We start from the raw sequence: 15,936 nt of genomic DNA, 5'->3' as shown, positions 1-15,936 counted from the left end.
ATTTTTTTTTTTACGGCAACCATTTCATTCAGTGAATTCCGAAGCATTTGTGGCAGGTTTGCGTATTGTCAGTCCTTTTATTGCAGCTGGTTTGTGTACCAGTGTTGCATATTTTCCTGTTCCATTAAGAGTATGGACATTTGGCAGAAAGCAAACCCCTTGCAGGCCCTCAGAGATCAAAGGGCCTGGCTGCAGCTCAGCTTAATTTCTGTTTATCACAAATTCAACAGGTAAATCTTGTCATGTTCAGTAAGAACTTTCACAGTAACAGAATCACAAATAATGCATTTTATTGTAGAAATACAAATTTGGAATTGCCACTAATAAATGAACTCACTGGATCACCTCTAAATATATATTTTTTTAAAACCAGCAATGGGTAATTCATGAGGCTCAAGTTTACCATCAGTTAGACCTATAAACAGAATTTCACCAGGCTACAGTCGGACAGTGTCAGAAGAGCCAATCTTAACAAAGAGGTGTTCCCTGCTTTGGGGAGGAGAGCAAAGCAATCCCGTTGTCCTGCACAGTGCGGGTCATATTCTCATCCTCTGCCAGGGAGGATGTCAAGTGCCAAATCTATACTTTTGGGAGGAGTGCAGGTGAGGCTGCAGTCAAACTCCCCTATTGCTGCCATTGTAAATGGGGGTGGGCAGCCAGCTGATATGGAAAGGAGGGGTACCAAGGGTACTGATTGCAAACACTGTGAGAGTTGGGCAGGGACTGAACATTTAATGAGCATCATCCCTCTTCCACCTGGCTCAGGCAGAGGTAAAGGGGCTCTGCCTTATAATCCATCACCCCACCATCAAGCTCTCATGTTCACATTAATCCCTTCAGCCCACAGTGGGTTAGGCCTCATTCTTGCAATCAGGGCTAAATGACTTTGTTAATAACAAAAATATATCTCAAAGATTTCACTAAATCTAAATACAATAACAATGCATTTAACTCTCAGTAATTTAGCTCAATAAATATGAATCACATTTTCTTAACCTAGATGTTGAAGAGTGAACATCAGTATCATCTACAATGCCTGGAGAGCTGCATTAGAAATTCAATTATTTCTTTTCTACAGTGAAAGATCAACATTTTGCACAGGCTCCCACTTCTATCACAGCTCCTACTTCATTAAAAACTTGTACTTCACACAGGAGAGAATCTTTAGCAGTGCCTTTTCCAGCTTGGGATTGCTGAAAATCAGAATAAAGGAATGAACACCTGGAAAAGCATACAGATACATGGATGTAAGAAGTGTCATGATATTTTCATTCTTCATGGTATAAATTATTGTCAAGATCAAACATACAAAGTTGATGCTGTACATCACTAAGAAGGAGAGAATTGATTTCATGGCTCTGATGTGGGCTTCTGTGCTGAGGTCCTTCATGGAGTTTGTCTCCATCTTGCGTTTGTGTCTCCAGAGAGAAAAGAGAAGGAAAAGAGCAGAAAAGATGACTGCCAGGAATGAAGCAGCAAATTCAAAGCCAGCAAGAAAGAAAGAATAGAAAAAATGCTTATCCATTTTGATAGTTTCTTCCCAAATATTTCCAAGGCAGTTGAAAGTGTGGTTGTTCCTCTGTGCAGTTTCAGTGATGTCATAGATAATGATACTCATAGCCAAGGCTGAAAGCACTGACCCCAACAAAAGCCAGGGCACCATCCTGTCAATTTTTACTTTCAGGTAGATGAAGAAGCTGTTCCTGAAATTAGCAATTTTTATGCAATAAAAAACACAAAGACAGGCTGAAAACCACAAGTTGGAATAATTTAAAAAGGTTGTAAAAGATGCAAGTAGTTGAAGTATGGTGTGAACATAAAGGTAATTGGGAGAAATTCTTAAAAGGAAGTTATTTACCCACGAGAAGCACAAATAGGAAATCCTGGAGCAACCCAGCAGCAGTAAGATCTTCTCATTTGAGTTTAGGGTCTTCTTTTTGACCCAGCCAATGCAAAGCACAGAAACGATGAAAGCATTTATCCATGTTCCAGCAAACACCTCCAGGGTGATGATGGCCACAGTTGTGGCCCCATATGAGGTGACATTGTGTTGCTGTGGAGAGTGACAAGCTTCCATGCTGCGAGCTGGGGAGCAGAGCTGTGCTGGCCAAGGGGGCTGTGGCAGCAGTGCCTGAGGCAGGGCAGTGCCTGCTGTTGGTGGAGTGTCAGGGATGAGGAGCCAGAGGAGCTTTATAGAGCTGCTGCTGCTGGTGGTGCTGGGGGGGATTTTGGTGCCGCTGCTTTGGGGAGCAGGGCAGGTGCAGGGATGTAAATGTGCTGAGTATCCTCTTACCCGGGACCAGTGTCACTCTTGACGATTTGAATGTGGGTTCAGTGGGGCTGTGTTGGATGACACAAACAGCAGAGGTGTTTTTCTGCAGTGGAGATTGTTGAGAGTTTCTGAGTATGCACTGTTTGATCAAGGTCAGGATTCAGGACCTGAGTTCTTCTTTCCCTTCCTTTACTCCCGATGATCATGCAGAGCCCAGGCTGTGCTCAGCAGTGAACGGTCAGGTTTACTCACTGTCTTTTTGAGTCTGAGAGTCTGGGAGCTGCAATGTTCAACCAAGATGCTGGAAAAGTAGTGTTTATTTGGATCTTTTGCAGGCATTGAAGTCCATGTTTTGCCAATGGAGTTGCCTTAAGACTAAGTGAAGAGCCGCATAATGGGGAAGGTGACAGGAAGGTGACACAAAACTAAAGTTGAAATTTTTTACGGGTTTAATTTGAAGCATATGGTGAAAAAAGTTAAAATTCATGACAAGTTCCTGTGCCATGGTTGCAATCTCATCTACTGGGAAAGTGAAGGATTTTTAGGATGCTGAGTTTCCTCTGCACTGCAGTGCCCTAAAGCTTCCAAATCAGTGTAGATCCTGAAAGCTGTGGGATTTTTAACAGGCAAGTTGTGTTAAGCTCTGGACTAAACTTGGGTTTTTCCCCATTGTTGCTTTCATCTTTCAATATTCAATTTCATTTACAAACAAACCTACAGTTTGTTTGTAAAGGCAAGTATCTTCTTTTCCATTTATCAATCAGTAGAATCCTTCCCATTGTTTCACTTATCTCTCAGTGCTAGTTTAATCTACCAGCAGACGCAGGGCTTGTTTGTAAAGACAAATCTTGTCATTCCTCTCAATCCCTCCTCTTTTATTTTTAATAATTGTCTTTACAAACTTTAATTATCATTGACTTAATTTTTTGTCCTTGGGTCTTTTTTGGTTTTGCAACTATTTGCAATGACATCAGTTTCTGTCCTTTTGTAGCCATCTCTGGATCAGTAGGCATGGCTGCTACCTGCATCCCTTTAATCACGCGTTGAGTAAGTTGTACTAAGCAAGGGATCATGCATGGTAAAAAGATAAGAGTTGCTACCACACATAAGAGAAAGAAAAGCATTTGTTTAACCTATAGTCTGTCACTGAGACACACAAAGCAGCCACACGCAGACAAGAGGTTTCGCAGAGCAGAGGTTTCTCCGTCCTGCTCAAAGCTGAGACAGGGCGGAGAGAGAGCCTCTTTGTTTTATTTCTTACTTTTTATACATTTGTGGGTCTAGCAGAAGACTGGCTTTTAGAGTTTTCACCTCTCAAGCCAACTGGCCAGACCAGCCGTCAGTTACAATTGTTTTCAGGTTAGAAATATGCAAACAAAGCACAGAGAATGAAAAACAAAGAATTTGTTTATGTTACATATGTGGGAAAAGTTAGAAAACTGCTCTTAATATCGTGCAGTAACTAAAAATCTGACTCCATTTGTGAAAATTCAAAAAGGCTATAAAAAACTCAGAAAAACCAGGGTAACAATAGTCCACCAGGTAACCATGAAAACATGTTCCATTCCCATCCTTTCCATGTTTGGACCAGTATATGCGCTAACTTTCTTATTTCTTTTTGTTATTTGTTTTACTAGTTTTCTATTGTTATCTATTTGCAAACAGCAGTTTGAGTCATTTAATTTACCACACACTCCTCTTTCTTCTGCTAATAAATAATCTAATACTATCTGATGTTGGAATATTGCATTTTTAAGCTCTCACATAAGGTTTCTACTTGCAGTTACATCTTAGATCTGTTTTTTTGGATCTGGACTAGAACTTATTAAAAAGGGTCTGAGTTCTATTCCGGTGCTGCCATTTCTACTGATAGTCACAGACAACATGTGTCCTACTTGTGGAATTATCTTGGGGGTAGCTTAAAAATAAAGGGTTAAAAAAACTTATCCTTTCCCACTGCTTTACAGCCTTCAAAATATTTTTGGTAATTATGGAAGGTACATCTTACCCAGCTACTATTAGTGAGCTTAACATGTGTTTGATTTTATCTGCCTTGATATCTGGAACAATCATAAGGAGGGCAATTGCGTGGCTAACAATCTAAACTTAAAGTCCAGTCACAAACACTTTTCCTCACATATGTGCTTCCTGTTCTATTTAGACAATAAATGCCTCTTTTAGAAGAATGAAGCCGCCATGGACTTCCTTCTTCATCTTAAAATTCTGTTCTATTATGGACCCCACTCAGGGTGCTAACCCACCATTTAGGTTCGACTGGGCTGGCCACCCATGGCCAGTCTTTAAATCTCCCTGACTCTCTGCAGACCTAACAATTGCTAAGGTTAAAGGTTTTTGCTACTTCTTCTCCTAAGGTTAAAAAATTATTTTCCTACTTTTGGCCTTAACCTAACTGACAATATAAAGGTAAGATTATTAAGAGAAACATTCTAATGGTCTAATCTAATCTTCTAACCTAATTTTCACTTTCATGTTGTCCTGTACAACACCTGTGGCGAGCAAAGGCACAGAAACAGCTTAACATAAAGAAACCAATGACAGCGAGGATTGGCTCCCAGTGACTGGATATCTGAGAAGAGGGATGCCCACACAAACCATTTCAGCAGGCAGTCTGTGGGTAGGCACATGAGGCTTCCCCCGATGTCAACGCACTGGCTACTGCTCCAGTCCACTCCTTTAGAGTGTCAGTTGTGGCTTCCCTTCCTTCTCTTCCAGCTGAGATGTCTAAATCTCCGGGGCCTCAGAGACCTTGACTCGAGTGTGGTGGGTCCACCCATGTTCTATTGTATTGATGGCTGTTTCTGTGGTCAGCAACACTTGGAAAGGTCCACGCCACTTAGCCACTAGTGGTGCTTCTTTCTACTCCTTAACTAGGGCTTAATTTCCTGGTGGGATGTTGTGAACAGCAAAGTCCAAAGGCAGGGTCTGTGCCAGCTGAGCTTCCTGTCAAAGAGATTTCACAAGAGACGGTATCCTGGCCACATATTGTTTTAAGTATACATCACTTATCTCTACCCCCTCCCCAGGCTGGGAATTGTAAGGGTAAGGAATTCTAAACATCAGTTCAAAGGGAGATAACTGAATATCTCCCCTGGGTCTAGCCCTTATCCCTGCGAAAGCTAGTGGCAAGAGCCGTACCCATGGCATCTTAGTTTCTATTACTAGCTTCAAAAGGTGTTTCTTTATTTCTCCATTCATCTTCTCTACTTTGCTGGAACTCTGGGGATGCCAGGGGGTGTGGAGATTCCATCTTATCCCTAGAGCAGTCATAACTCCTTGAAGAATTTTTCCTGTAAAATTAGATCCCCTATCTGAGTCTATTGCTTCTACAATCCCATATCTTGGAATTATTTGTTCTAAAAATACTTTAATAACCAATCCTGTAGTTGCTGAAATGGCATGAAATGCTTCTGGCCACCCTGTTAACTGACATACTATTACCAGAAGGTATTTAAACCTTGCCACTCGTGGTATTTCAGTGAAATCCACCTGGCATCTCTGGAAGGGACATATAGCCCAAGGCCTCCCTCCCCTGGCAAGTTTCTTTGTAACTCTGTTATTGGTTTTAGCACAAATCAAACAACCTTCAATAACTCGCTTTGCCAGGGTAAAAAGACCCACAGCAGCATATATTTTGAGGAAAGCTTCTGCCAGTCCTCGAGAGCCCTAATGGCTCCCTTCATGGAGTTGTTTTAATAAATGTAAGGCCAGAGCTTTTGGTATCCACTGTTTACTATCCCTTGTAAACCAATAACCCTGTTTTTCTTCTGCCCCACTCTTTTTAATTATCTCAAGTTCTCCTGGTGAAAAAGACAGTTTCTCTGGCAGTGATGTAGTTCCTGGGAGCAAGGGGAGGATCTTAGCAATTTCTGGCAACAGTGCAGCTTTTCAAGCTTCTTCATTAGCTAGTCGGTTTCCTATTGCCTCCTCTGAGTACTCTGCCTGGTGACCCTTAATGTCTATTATTGCTACCCTTGTTGGTTAAGTTCACCACTTCTAATAGGCCAGAGATTAAGTTCTCATGAACTAACTTCTTTCCCCTGCAGGTTAATAAACCTCTTTCTTCCTATAGTTTCCCAAATGCATGTATCACCCCATATGCATATTTAGAGTTAGTAAAACATTCACTGTCTTGTCCCGATATAATTCACAGGCTCTCACAAGCGCATACAGCTCTGCTGTCTGAGCTGACCAGGTGGGCTGTAACCTCCCCCCTTCATTTAATTGCTTTTTATTTAACAGAGTATCCTGTAAATCATTTCCCTTCTATCACCTTTGCAGACCCATCAATAAACACATTCTTTTTCTTCTTGTTCTTACTCAAAAGCAAAATACTGTTTACTACCTTCTGTATCGGACACCCCCAGAAAGCATCCTTTAAGTCCAGCACTGAATAATACTGGTGTGAAGAAGGGATCTGATTCAGGATTGTATAGGGATCCGGAACTGTGGGATGCCTTGCTTTGACAATTTCATTTATTATTCTTAAATCCTGCACCATTGTGTAGGTTCTATCTGGTTTCTTAACTGGCAGGGTAGGGGTGTTATAGGGAGACATGCAGGGCTCCAAAAGACCTGCTTTTAGCAGGGACTCAGTGACAGGCTGTAACCCCTTCTTTCCCTCCCTTGAAAGAGGGTATTGCTTTTTAGACACCACTTGTTCTGGTTGTTTCAAAGTAGTTTGGAGAGGCTCTATGTCTAGTTTTCCGTATTTTCCTGGGGCTGCCCACACTTCCGGATTTATTTCAGCACAAGCCTTCTCAGACATTTTACATAAAGATATCACAGTGTTGGACTCTGTGTCATTTTTTGCAATACTAATTTGCATTCCCACTTTAGCCATCACATCCCTTCTCAGTAAATTACAATCATAATTAATAACAAACAGGAATTCATGTATTTCAAACCTGCCCCCCACATCTATTAATAACAGTTGAATAAAGTACACTCGCTCATCCTTTCCACTCACTCCATGAATGACTAATGAGCTTTTTGATAATTCCCCCCCCCCGCCAGGTATAAAATTTAAAGTGGATCAAGAGGCCCCTGTATCTACCAGAAAACACACCTCCTCTTGACCTGGACCCACCTTAAAAGTTATCAAGGGTTCCTGAGTGGTGGGTCCGTGATATAACAGGAGACCCTGACACCCCTAACAATCCATTTGCATTATCCTCTGGACTTCCTCCTCCTGAGGGTCCAGCTGTTTCTGCAGACACCCCCTTTTCCAATGCCCTTCTGCCCGGCAGATAGCACACTGGTTCCTTCCCAACCGCTGTTTGGCTCGGCTCTCCCCTGCCGAGGAGGGAATGCCTCTGCCACTTCCCTGTGGCCGACCCTGTCCCCTCTGTCCCGGGGGACCCCTTGGACCCTGTTGTTTATTTTTCAGTGGCTGCAAAAACTCTGCCATCATCTTTGCTTTAGCCTTTACCTTTTCCTCATCCCTCCTTACATATATCTACTGTGTTTTTCTAACTAGTTCTTCTAGAGGCTTGTTCTGCCACTCTTCATCTTTCTGTACCCCTTTCCGTATGTCAGGCCAGGCCTTTGTAACAAATTGTACCTTCAACAGTGTGTCAAAGGCTGGTCCCTCTGGATCCATCCCCTCGTGCTTCTGCAAGGCCTCTCTAATCCTCTCTAACCAATGAGAGGGGCTTTCATGTTTTTCTTGTTCTATGGACATAGCCTTAGCTATGGTGTTAGTTCTGGGAACTGCTGATTTAATTGCCCTAATCAAATAAACACAGTAATCGCGGAGGTAAGCCAGACTGGTCTCTTCATTTGGGTTCCACTGAGGGTCCACCTGGGGGATGGCATCATCCATTGTAGGTACATTAGGTCCAGCCCCCCCCGCCCCTGCTGCTTGTGGATGTCCATCCTCCCGCAGCTGCCGAGCTTTCTGCAAAATCATTTGTTTCTCTGATGACCCAAATAAAATCCTCAGAAGAAAATCCCAATCCTTCCATGTATAATCCGCATTTCTTAAATATTCTTCTATATTTTCCCCCACTCCTATGGCATCATCCAAATATGGGGGTAATTTTTTTTCAACCCCCTTATATCCTGGGTAGTAAGTGGTACAATTACAAACCCAAACCCTCCCCCTTGACCCCCCAAGGGAATCTGGTGGACTGGCATCTGGCGTACCCCTATCTCTTGGGTCTGGGGGGCTTCTGGTATGCTCAATTGATTTCCTCTTCTAGTTCTTCGTGGTGGTATGATAGGCTGCTCCCTTCCCCCGACACCATTATTATTTTCAGGTGGGGCCATAGGAACAACATTCCCCTGATCCTTTTGCTCTGGGAGTTGAGGATACAGGGGACCTGCAGCTGGCAACACTGGAGGAAAAGACAGGGGAAGGTACTGAAGAACATCCCAATTCTCACCAGTTCCCCCTTTCTCCCTTTTTTTCCCTCTTCTCCCTTTTTCTTTAACACATAGATTTTTTTTGTTGCTTGTCTAAACCATATCAATCCACATTCCCTTTCAATCCATCCTTTCCAATTCTACTCTAAATACTTCAACAAAATTCTACACAAATAAATCCTATCTGTTCCATAAGGTGGCCACATAAGCCCCTTTGGAAACTTATACTCCGGCCACACAAAATAACAATATTTTACCATCATCTCCATAGTTACCTCTAGGTGAATGCATAGTCTGTCCCAAGACTTCAGCATTCTCCCCAAGGGACTCTCCAGGGGTATTACGGGATCGTCATCCCTTTTGCTGGGGCCCCTTCCTGGCTTTACCCTAGCAACCCTCCATGGGTGCTGTGTTTTACCTGTGCTACCCTCCATGGGTGCTGTGTCTCACCTGTGGTACCCTCCATGGATGCCCTCCCAGGTTTGCTCCCCGAAGATCCCATTTTACTCACTGGTGAGATTTTCAGTGGTCCTTCCCTGCGGACTCTTCATGGAGCCCCCGGTCCGCCACTCGTCTGTCTCGTGGACAGTATCGGGAACCCAATCCATCGCCCGGCGCTGGCCGCCACCAAGGGGAGCTGAACACCGAAACTGGGTCAGGCACGCCTTCAGCTCCGCTCGCTGCCCGCCTCCCCGGACGGTGGAAATATCCCGGACAAGACCCCCCAAATTGTTAGGAAAATTAATCCACGAACACCAGAGATTTATGTCCAAAAAGGAGACAGAAAAGTCCTTTTACTTTATTCGAATAACGGGAGAGGACATGGGGCATTTCCCCTGGGGTCTCTCAGTTTTTCAGAGGACGCAGCCTCCTTTTATCCTAATTTCCCGGACGCATTTCCCTCTCTCTTTCCCCATTGGCTGAGGTACTTGAGAGGTACAAACTTCCCCAAATGCCTAAGATTCCCCTTTTAATATATAACCCCCCTTAATTTTTAATTTTATGGGATTTATGGGTTTTTCCCCATTGTTGCTTTCATCTTTCAATATTCGATTCCATTTACAAACAAACCTACAGTTTGTTTGTAAAGGCAAGTATCTTCTTTTCCATTTATCAATCAGTAGAATCCTTCCCATTGTTTCACTCAGTTCTAGTTTTATCTACCAGCAGACCCAGGGCTTGTTTGTAAAGACAAATCTTGTCATTCCTCTCAAGAATATATATGAAATTGCATTTTAGAAGGCTTTTAATAAATACTGAATGCTGTGGCTATTACCCTTTTACATATTTTTAAAACGCTTAAAGCATCTGGAGTCCTTTGGTGATAATGAGGGGAATTAACCTAAACACCATTGGATAACAGGACTAACCGTGTAGATAAAGAAAAAAACACAGACTTTCAGATGGCAGAAACTGAGTTTTTCCTTTAAAAAGTGCCTAGAAGGCCAGAGCTCAAAAGAGAAGGAGATAAAAGTGACAGTTCTCTGAAGAAGACTACGTTTCCTTCATCCTTAAGAGCCCCCCAGAAACCACCACAGCAGAGTAAATGTCCAGAAGGGTGTGGAGTTACTTACCATATGAAGCGAGGATGGGCAGGGCCAGGGAAGGAAGATGTATGAGGCTGATTGTGCAATGTCATGCATATGTGATCTCAGAGAATAATAAGGGGGGCAAGCTTTCTAGTGTTCATGCATGCTTTTAGTGAAATTATTCCCCATGCATCTTGATGTTGATCAGATACATAATGCTCTAACAACTCTTATTAGTGGTGGAGTTTTTTCTGTCCCGGTTTCACTGGCTAAACCTCTTTTGGTCTCTGGGAATTTCTCTCAGAGAGGGAAGATATCGGGACTTTTGGGGACAGGATGGGGCTGGGTGCAGCGCAGCTCTCTCACTCTCAGGATCAGAAGGAGCACAGTCGAGCTGTTGCTTACTGCAGGGAGAGGTCACTGTCATCACTAGAGCCATCCTGGAGATCAGCCACAATCTGGTCGCGTGACCAGGAATACTGGGCTCTTTTTTTTTTCTTTTTATTTTTTTTTTCCCTGCCCCGCTGAGACATCCCACAGTTCCAGCTACCACTGTGGAGCTTCTGATACATCTCATCCACCAGCCTGGGACTCCTGCTCATTCCTGCCACTCCTGCTCTTCAGAGTCCTGCAGGGGCACTGAGATCAGACTGCTGTGGGGTTTTGTGAAGCAAAGCCTCTCCTCCATCCTGCCTGTCATGAGGTTCCTGGTTCTGTTTTGTTATGAATACTGTACTTGTTGTTTTGTTTGCCTTGTTATACATTCTAGTAAAGAACTGTTGTTCTTATCCCCATACATCTGCCTGAGAGCCCCTTTAATTTCAAAACTATAATAATTAGGAGGGATGGCTGGGGGTTACAGTCTCCATTCCTAGGGAGGCTTTGGCTTTCCCTGGCAGAGACCTGTCTTTCAAGCTAGGACAACAGTAGCCCAGTATTTCTTGCATAAGGAATAGCCTGGTTTTGTCCAGCTCTCCAGGCTGCTTTTATTCATCTCCTGTTAAGTTTTTTTTTATGTTAATGACCTTGTTTCTGCTGTAGAACTGTTTCTGAGCTGTCCCTTTGCTTATCAATATTTTAACTGTTTCACTTCTCAATCATGAAGACTCGGAATGTTACCCAGAGCAGTTTTGCTTACTGTGTCAGCACTGGGCAGACATTCCCATTGTCTTGTGACATCTCTCATGTGTCAGCTTCTCCAGACTGGGCACATCCTGTATCTGTCCCCATGGGCTGTGCAGTGGGGCTGTGCTGATGGACACCCTGCCTCCTCCAGGGCCAGCTGAGCTGGGCTGGTGCACAGGACAGGGATTCTGTGTTCAGTGTCACATTCTCAGGGATTTCACAGAAATGGAAATGGGATCTGCAGTGTGGTTTGCTGGGGCTGTGGTGTTTTGTGTGGTAACACATGCAAGGTGCTGGTTTTGTTTGCTGAGTCTTGTGGCATGTGAGGTTAAGAGGGATGATGCTCGTAGTGGTTTCACATTTACCAGTTTTGACCACTCCTGGCCAATGCACCAATTTGTATTGTTTTGAATGTCTTTTCTGCTGTGAGATAGGATCAGGAAAAAACCCAAATCTGGCCCATACTTAAAGGCATAAAGATAGATTTATTAACATACACTAAAAGAAGAAAATGAGAATCAAAATGAAACTTTCAAAACACTCCTCCCCACCAGCTCCTTTTCTTTCTCACAGACAATGTATAAAGACAAAACTAGGAGCTCTAGATTAGTACAACTTACAAAATTGTCTTTCATTCAGTCCTTTTAGAGGGAGAATCTTCTCCTGATTTGTTTTGATAACTTTTCACAAGAAAGAACAGTCTGCTTGTGGCTTTTAACTTTCACAAAAGCAGCCATCCAGGGGAAAATCTGCAGTTGTGAACCTCCCATATCATGTAGCCTTTCCCACAGCTACATATGGGCCATGGATTCATGCATACTGGAGTCATTTTCAAGACAAGCAGCTCCAAAGGCAAAGGATTTCTTCATCTCATGGAACAGAGATGTCTTTTCACTTCTTCTGGTGAAGATGGCTTTTTATCTCATCTCTCCCTTCAAACATCTCATGGGATCATAGGATCACAGCTACTAATTCAATATTCACTCAGTCAATTACAGATACTTTTGCTCAGTCTATCTCCCCAGTTCATATTTCCACAGTTTAAAGGAATATTCTAGTATATTACAGTCTGTTACCACAGCTCACAGAAAATCTTCAGCTGAAAATACCAAGGCATCTACTCATCTCTTCCACCTAAGAGGTCACTCATCCTTCACTGGCTTTGATATCTTCATATCGTCCTTTTACAAATCCCCAGTTTGGCCTTTTTGCTCACTTAGAAGAGGTTTGGAAGTTTCATGTGTGCAAGGAAAGAGTTAGTATCTTGCCCAGGTTCTTCTGTCTCTGGCGGTGGCTCAGAGTGTCAGATTTCAAAGCCACGTTGATGGGGGTGGGGAGAACTCACACAAAGAGATCAGAGGGGCCCCGGAAACAGCAGTCAGGAGTCTCAGCAGCCAGGATTGTGGATGCCTCATGCCCACCTCTGGTCTCATGGAGTAGGCCCGACCCAGCCCAGGCTTAGAGCTGCTCCCAGGGGTACCTGGGGGACATCTCCCTTGGTCCTAGACAGCGGCACCTGCAGCCTCTGGGGCCCGGGTGGGCCCAGTGAGGCCACCCAAGCTGCAGCTTTTTAGCGGCAGGATGTTAGTAGCCATGGCTTTCCCCTCTCCCACCAACATCCCCTTTCCCCGGGGATGCAGCATGGCCCCAACAGGCTTCTGCAACAGCAGAGCCCAGCCGGGCTGCATGCAGGCCCACGAGACCCGCGGCAGAGTAGAGCCAGCCTTCAGCTCCTGTTACCTCTCTCCAGGAAAGGAGGAAAAGGGAGGTTTGCAAAGATTCCTCTGATATTTAACCCTTTGTGTTCTCAGAGACATATCACTTTCTAATTGGTAAATCAAGCTGTCCGCTTCAAAGCCAGTCACTAATTGCTCTTTTGCTATAACTTTCTGAAAAAATAATTTTACCATGTCAAACTAACAAAATGCTGCATTGGATGTAGGGAATAAAATGGCTCTTCCAGGGCTTTCCTGTGAAAGTGGTTGGGACCATCAGTTTAAAGGATAAAGTGCATGAGCAGCATCAGGGGAAGAAAGGAGGTGAGGTTGTTCCTGTCCTTTCAAGGACTTCCACTGGGGAGTTGTGTCCAAAGGAGATGCTTGAGATCTGCCTCTGGACCTGAGCTGGTGATAGAAGTGACTCATTCAGGTTCTTCTGTGTTCGTGCTGGAACTCTTTCATGTTTCACCTGCTGTGATAGGATGACCTTAGGAAGCAGCCAGCCCTCCACCCATCTGTTCCTTCTCTGTCACACATAAGGAGGGGTGAAATACAGGACAAAAAATTGACAGATCGAGAGAAAGGCAGGGAGATCACTCACTCATTTCTCTCAGAGACAACCCAGAGCTGACATGGGGAAAAGGAATTTAATTTATTGCCTATTAAAAGTACAGAAGTATGATGAAAAACAAATGGAAAGCTTGAACCTGCCTCCACCATCCTTCATCCCAGGTTCAGCTTCCATCCCTCATCCTCAGTTCCTCCACCTCCTCCCCTGTTACAGTGTGTTAATTTGGTTTATATTGTGTTTCATTTTTATATTGGGTTTGTAATGTTTTCCCCTGTTCCCCGTGGTAACTGTACCACATGGTTTGTCCCTGCTGGGCAGTGCCCATCCTCCTACACTGGAATGTAACCCAACTCTGTTCCACTCCCACCTTATCCCTGAATGGTAGTGGCTTGTCTCTGCCTCTAGGCCTTTCCCCCCTGGGTAAAAGCCCGGGGAGAGGGCGGGGCAGGCTGTTTCACCTGGGAACAGGAACAAGGAAGGAGTTAGCTGCTGGCTCTGGACTTGCCAAGGGGATGGAACCCAAATAATGCCTTGATTTTCCCCCAGAAAGAGGAGACTGTCTTTTTGCTATCTATGGTTGTCTGGATGTCTCAAAAGAACTCCCTCAGCTGGTGCCCAAACATGGGGCTCAAAGGCACAAGGAGCTCCCAGAAAGCTAGAAGAACCACGCGTGGAGCACGTGGCTGAGGAACCTCACGCAGGCATGTGAGTCCCGAAACGTAGCCCACCCACGCAGAGACTCAGACCCCTCAGGCTTGGCGTTCACTGTGGAGTCTCTGAAACACAGGATTCCACAGGCCAGGGCTGTAGTTTTTTCCTTTGGACTTAAAAAACCCATTGGAGTGCTGCAAAGAAGCCCCCCGAACAGCAGGCTGCTCCCAGAGAAGGTGACCACATGTTCGTGGAAAGCTGACCCTGGGAACCGAGACTGGAAGCTCTTTTTGCACCAAAAGGGTCAGTCTCAGGCTAAAGGAGTGATTGGGAAAGAAAGACTCACCTGAACGCTGGATGTTTGGTAAGTATTATCACTTTGAGATCTAAGGGAAAATCTTATTCAGAGGCATTGTTCCTTAGGGAAAAGGGTTTTTTCCTTTGGGGGAATGTTTTTGCTTTCAGAGTAAACCTTCAGGGTTCTGTGATACCACATTTGGTTTTGGCAGTCCAGGGGGTTGAAAAGGTAACTGTTTCCCTTCTGGGCTTTTTTCTCTCCAGCAAGGTTTTTTTTTCCCTTTCCGTTTTTCAGTCACAGTTAAAGGGGACACAGAAACTTAAAATCTGAGCCAAAAATGAGTGCTAGGCTGTCTGGGTCTCAAAAAAGAGTCTATTACCAAATTTTAAGTGCCTTGGATGATGGGGGGACCCATTGTTCAAAGAAACAGCTGAAAAAAATTAATTGAGTGGTTGTTTTCTCAGTTTCCACATGCATCATTAGAGCAAATAAGCTCCCCAGAATTTTGGGAAACTGCTGCAAAAAAATTGTCTCAATCAAGCTCCCCTAATGATAAGGAAAAAGCAAATTTTTCTCTTTGGAGCTTTCAAATTTTATTTGCATTGCAGAAACAAAATGAAACACAATATAAACGAAATTAACACACTTAACACTCCCCCCCACGGCAGCAAAGGGGCATTTAGAATAGGGGTTGCAGTCACCCCTTAACAAGTAGTCTCCTCTACTCCCTCCTCATGTTGTTTCTCTGATCGAGAGCAAAGCCTGTTACCTCGGTGTTCCACTGAGCTGGAGTGCGCTGGGAAAAGGCAATCTCATCTCAAAGTCGAAGTAGGCCAGGAGAACAGTGACAAAGAGCAGGGAATCCTGTCCTTGCAGGCAGTGGGACAGAGAGGACACACAGGGCTGGCGTGGCAAGGGGGCTCTGCACCCCCTGCGCTCCCTGGGCTGTTCGTGCCTCACTGTTTGTGCATCAGTGACCACCTCTGGTGAGTGACAGGGGTCAGCATGTTCACACAGAGCTATCAGCCCCTGCCAGACTGTGTATGATTATGATGGGTTGGCACAATTTTGTTTTCTAGTTATGGAAAAATTGAGATGTTTTTTCCCTGCCCTGACAATGCAGTGGTTTGGGGGGAAGGACAGGCACCTATCAAAAAGCTGGCTGGGATATTGGCAGCTAGATTGACCGATGGGAGGTGTCGATGCGACTTCGGAAGGAACATTTAAAACTAATCTGCTGCTGATTGCGCTCTCTCGCTTTGGAAATCAGCCATGAGGTAACATTGTGGGTGGTGGGTGGCCCCAGGTCGGGTACTGCTGCCACTCTGGGCAGCCGGGCTGGGCTCAGCCGGGCCTCCGAGGGCCGCTGCCTGCACCCGGAGCAGTCT

The 15,936-nt window shown here is 44.5% G+C and overlaps 1 protein-coding gene across 1 annotated transcript; it reads right to left on the bottom strand.

The window, feature by feature from the left end:
• Nucleotides 1–1,123: 1,123 nt before the first annotated feature.
• Nucleotides 1,124–2,077, bottom strand: LOC120750638 (taste receptor type 2 member 9-like). The gene has a single exon (XM_040059540.1). The coding sequence runs from the start codon at nt 2,075–2,077 to the stop codon at nt 1,124–1,126; it is 954 nt and encodes a 317-aa protein (XP_039915474.1).
• Nucleotides 2,078–15,936: the final 13,859 nt, after the last annotated feature.

The sequence above is a fragment of the Hirundo rustica genome, chromosome 3 (assembly GCF_015227805.2).
Source record: "Hirundo rustica isolate bHirRus1 chromosome 3, bHirRus1.pri.v3, whole genome shotgun sequence".
Lineage (NCBI taxonomy): Eukaryota > Metazoa > Chordata > Aves > Passeriformes > Hirundinidae > Hirundo > Hirundo rustica.
Note: the sequence above shows the minus strand (reverse complement) of the source record. Positions and strands in the feature narration are given on the sequence as shown.

Excerpts from the sequence above, each read along its gene's own strand:
- LOC120750638 (XM_040059540.1), bottom strand. The coding sequence starts at position 2,077 with ATGGAAGCTTGTCACTCTCCACAGCAACACAATGTCACCTCATATGGG.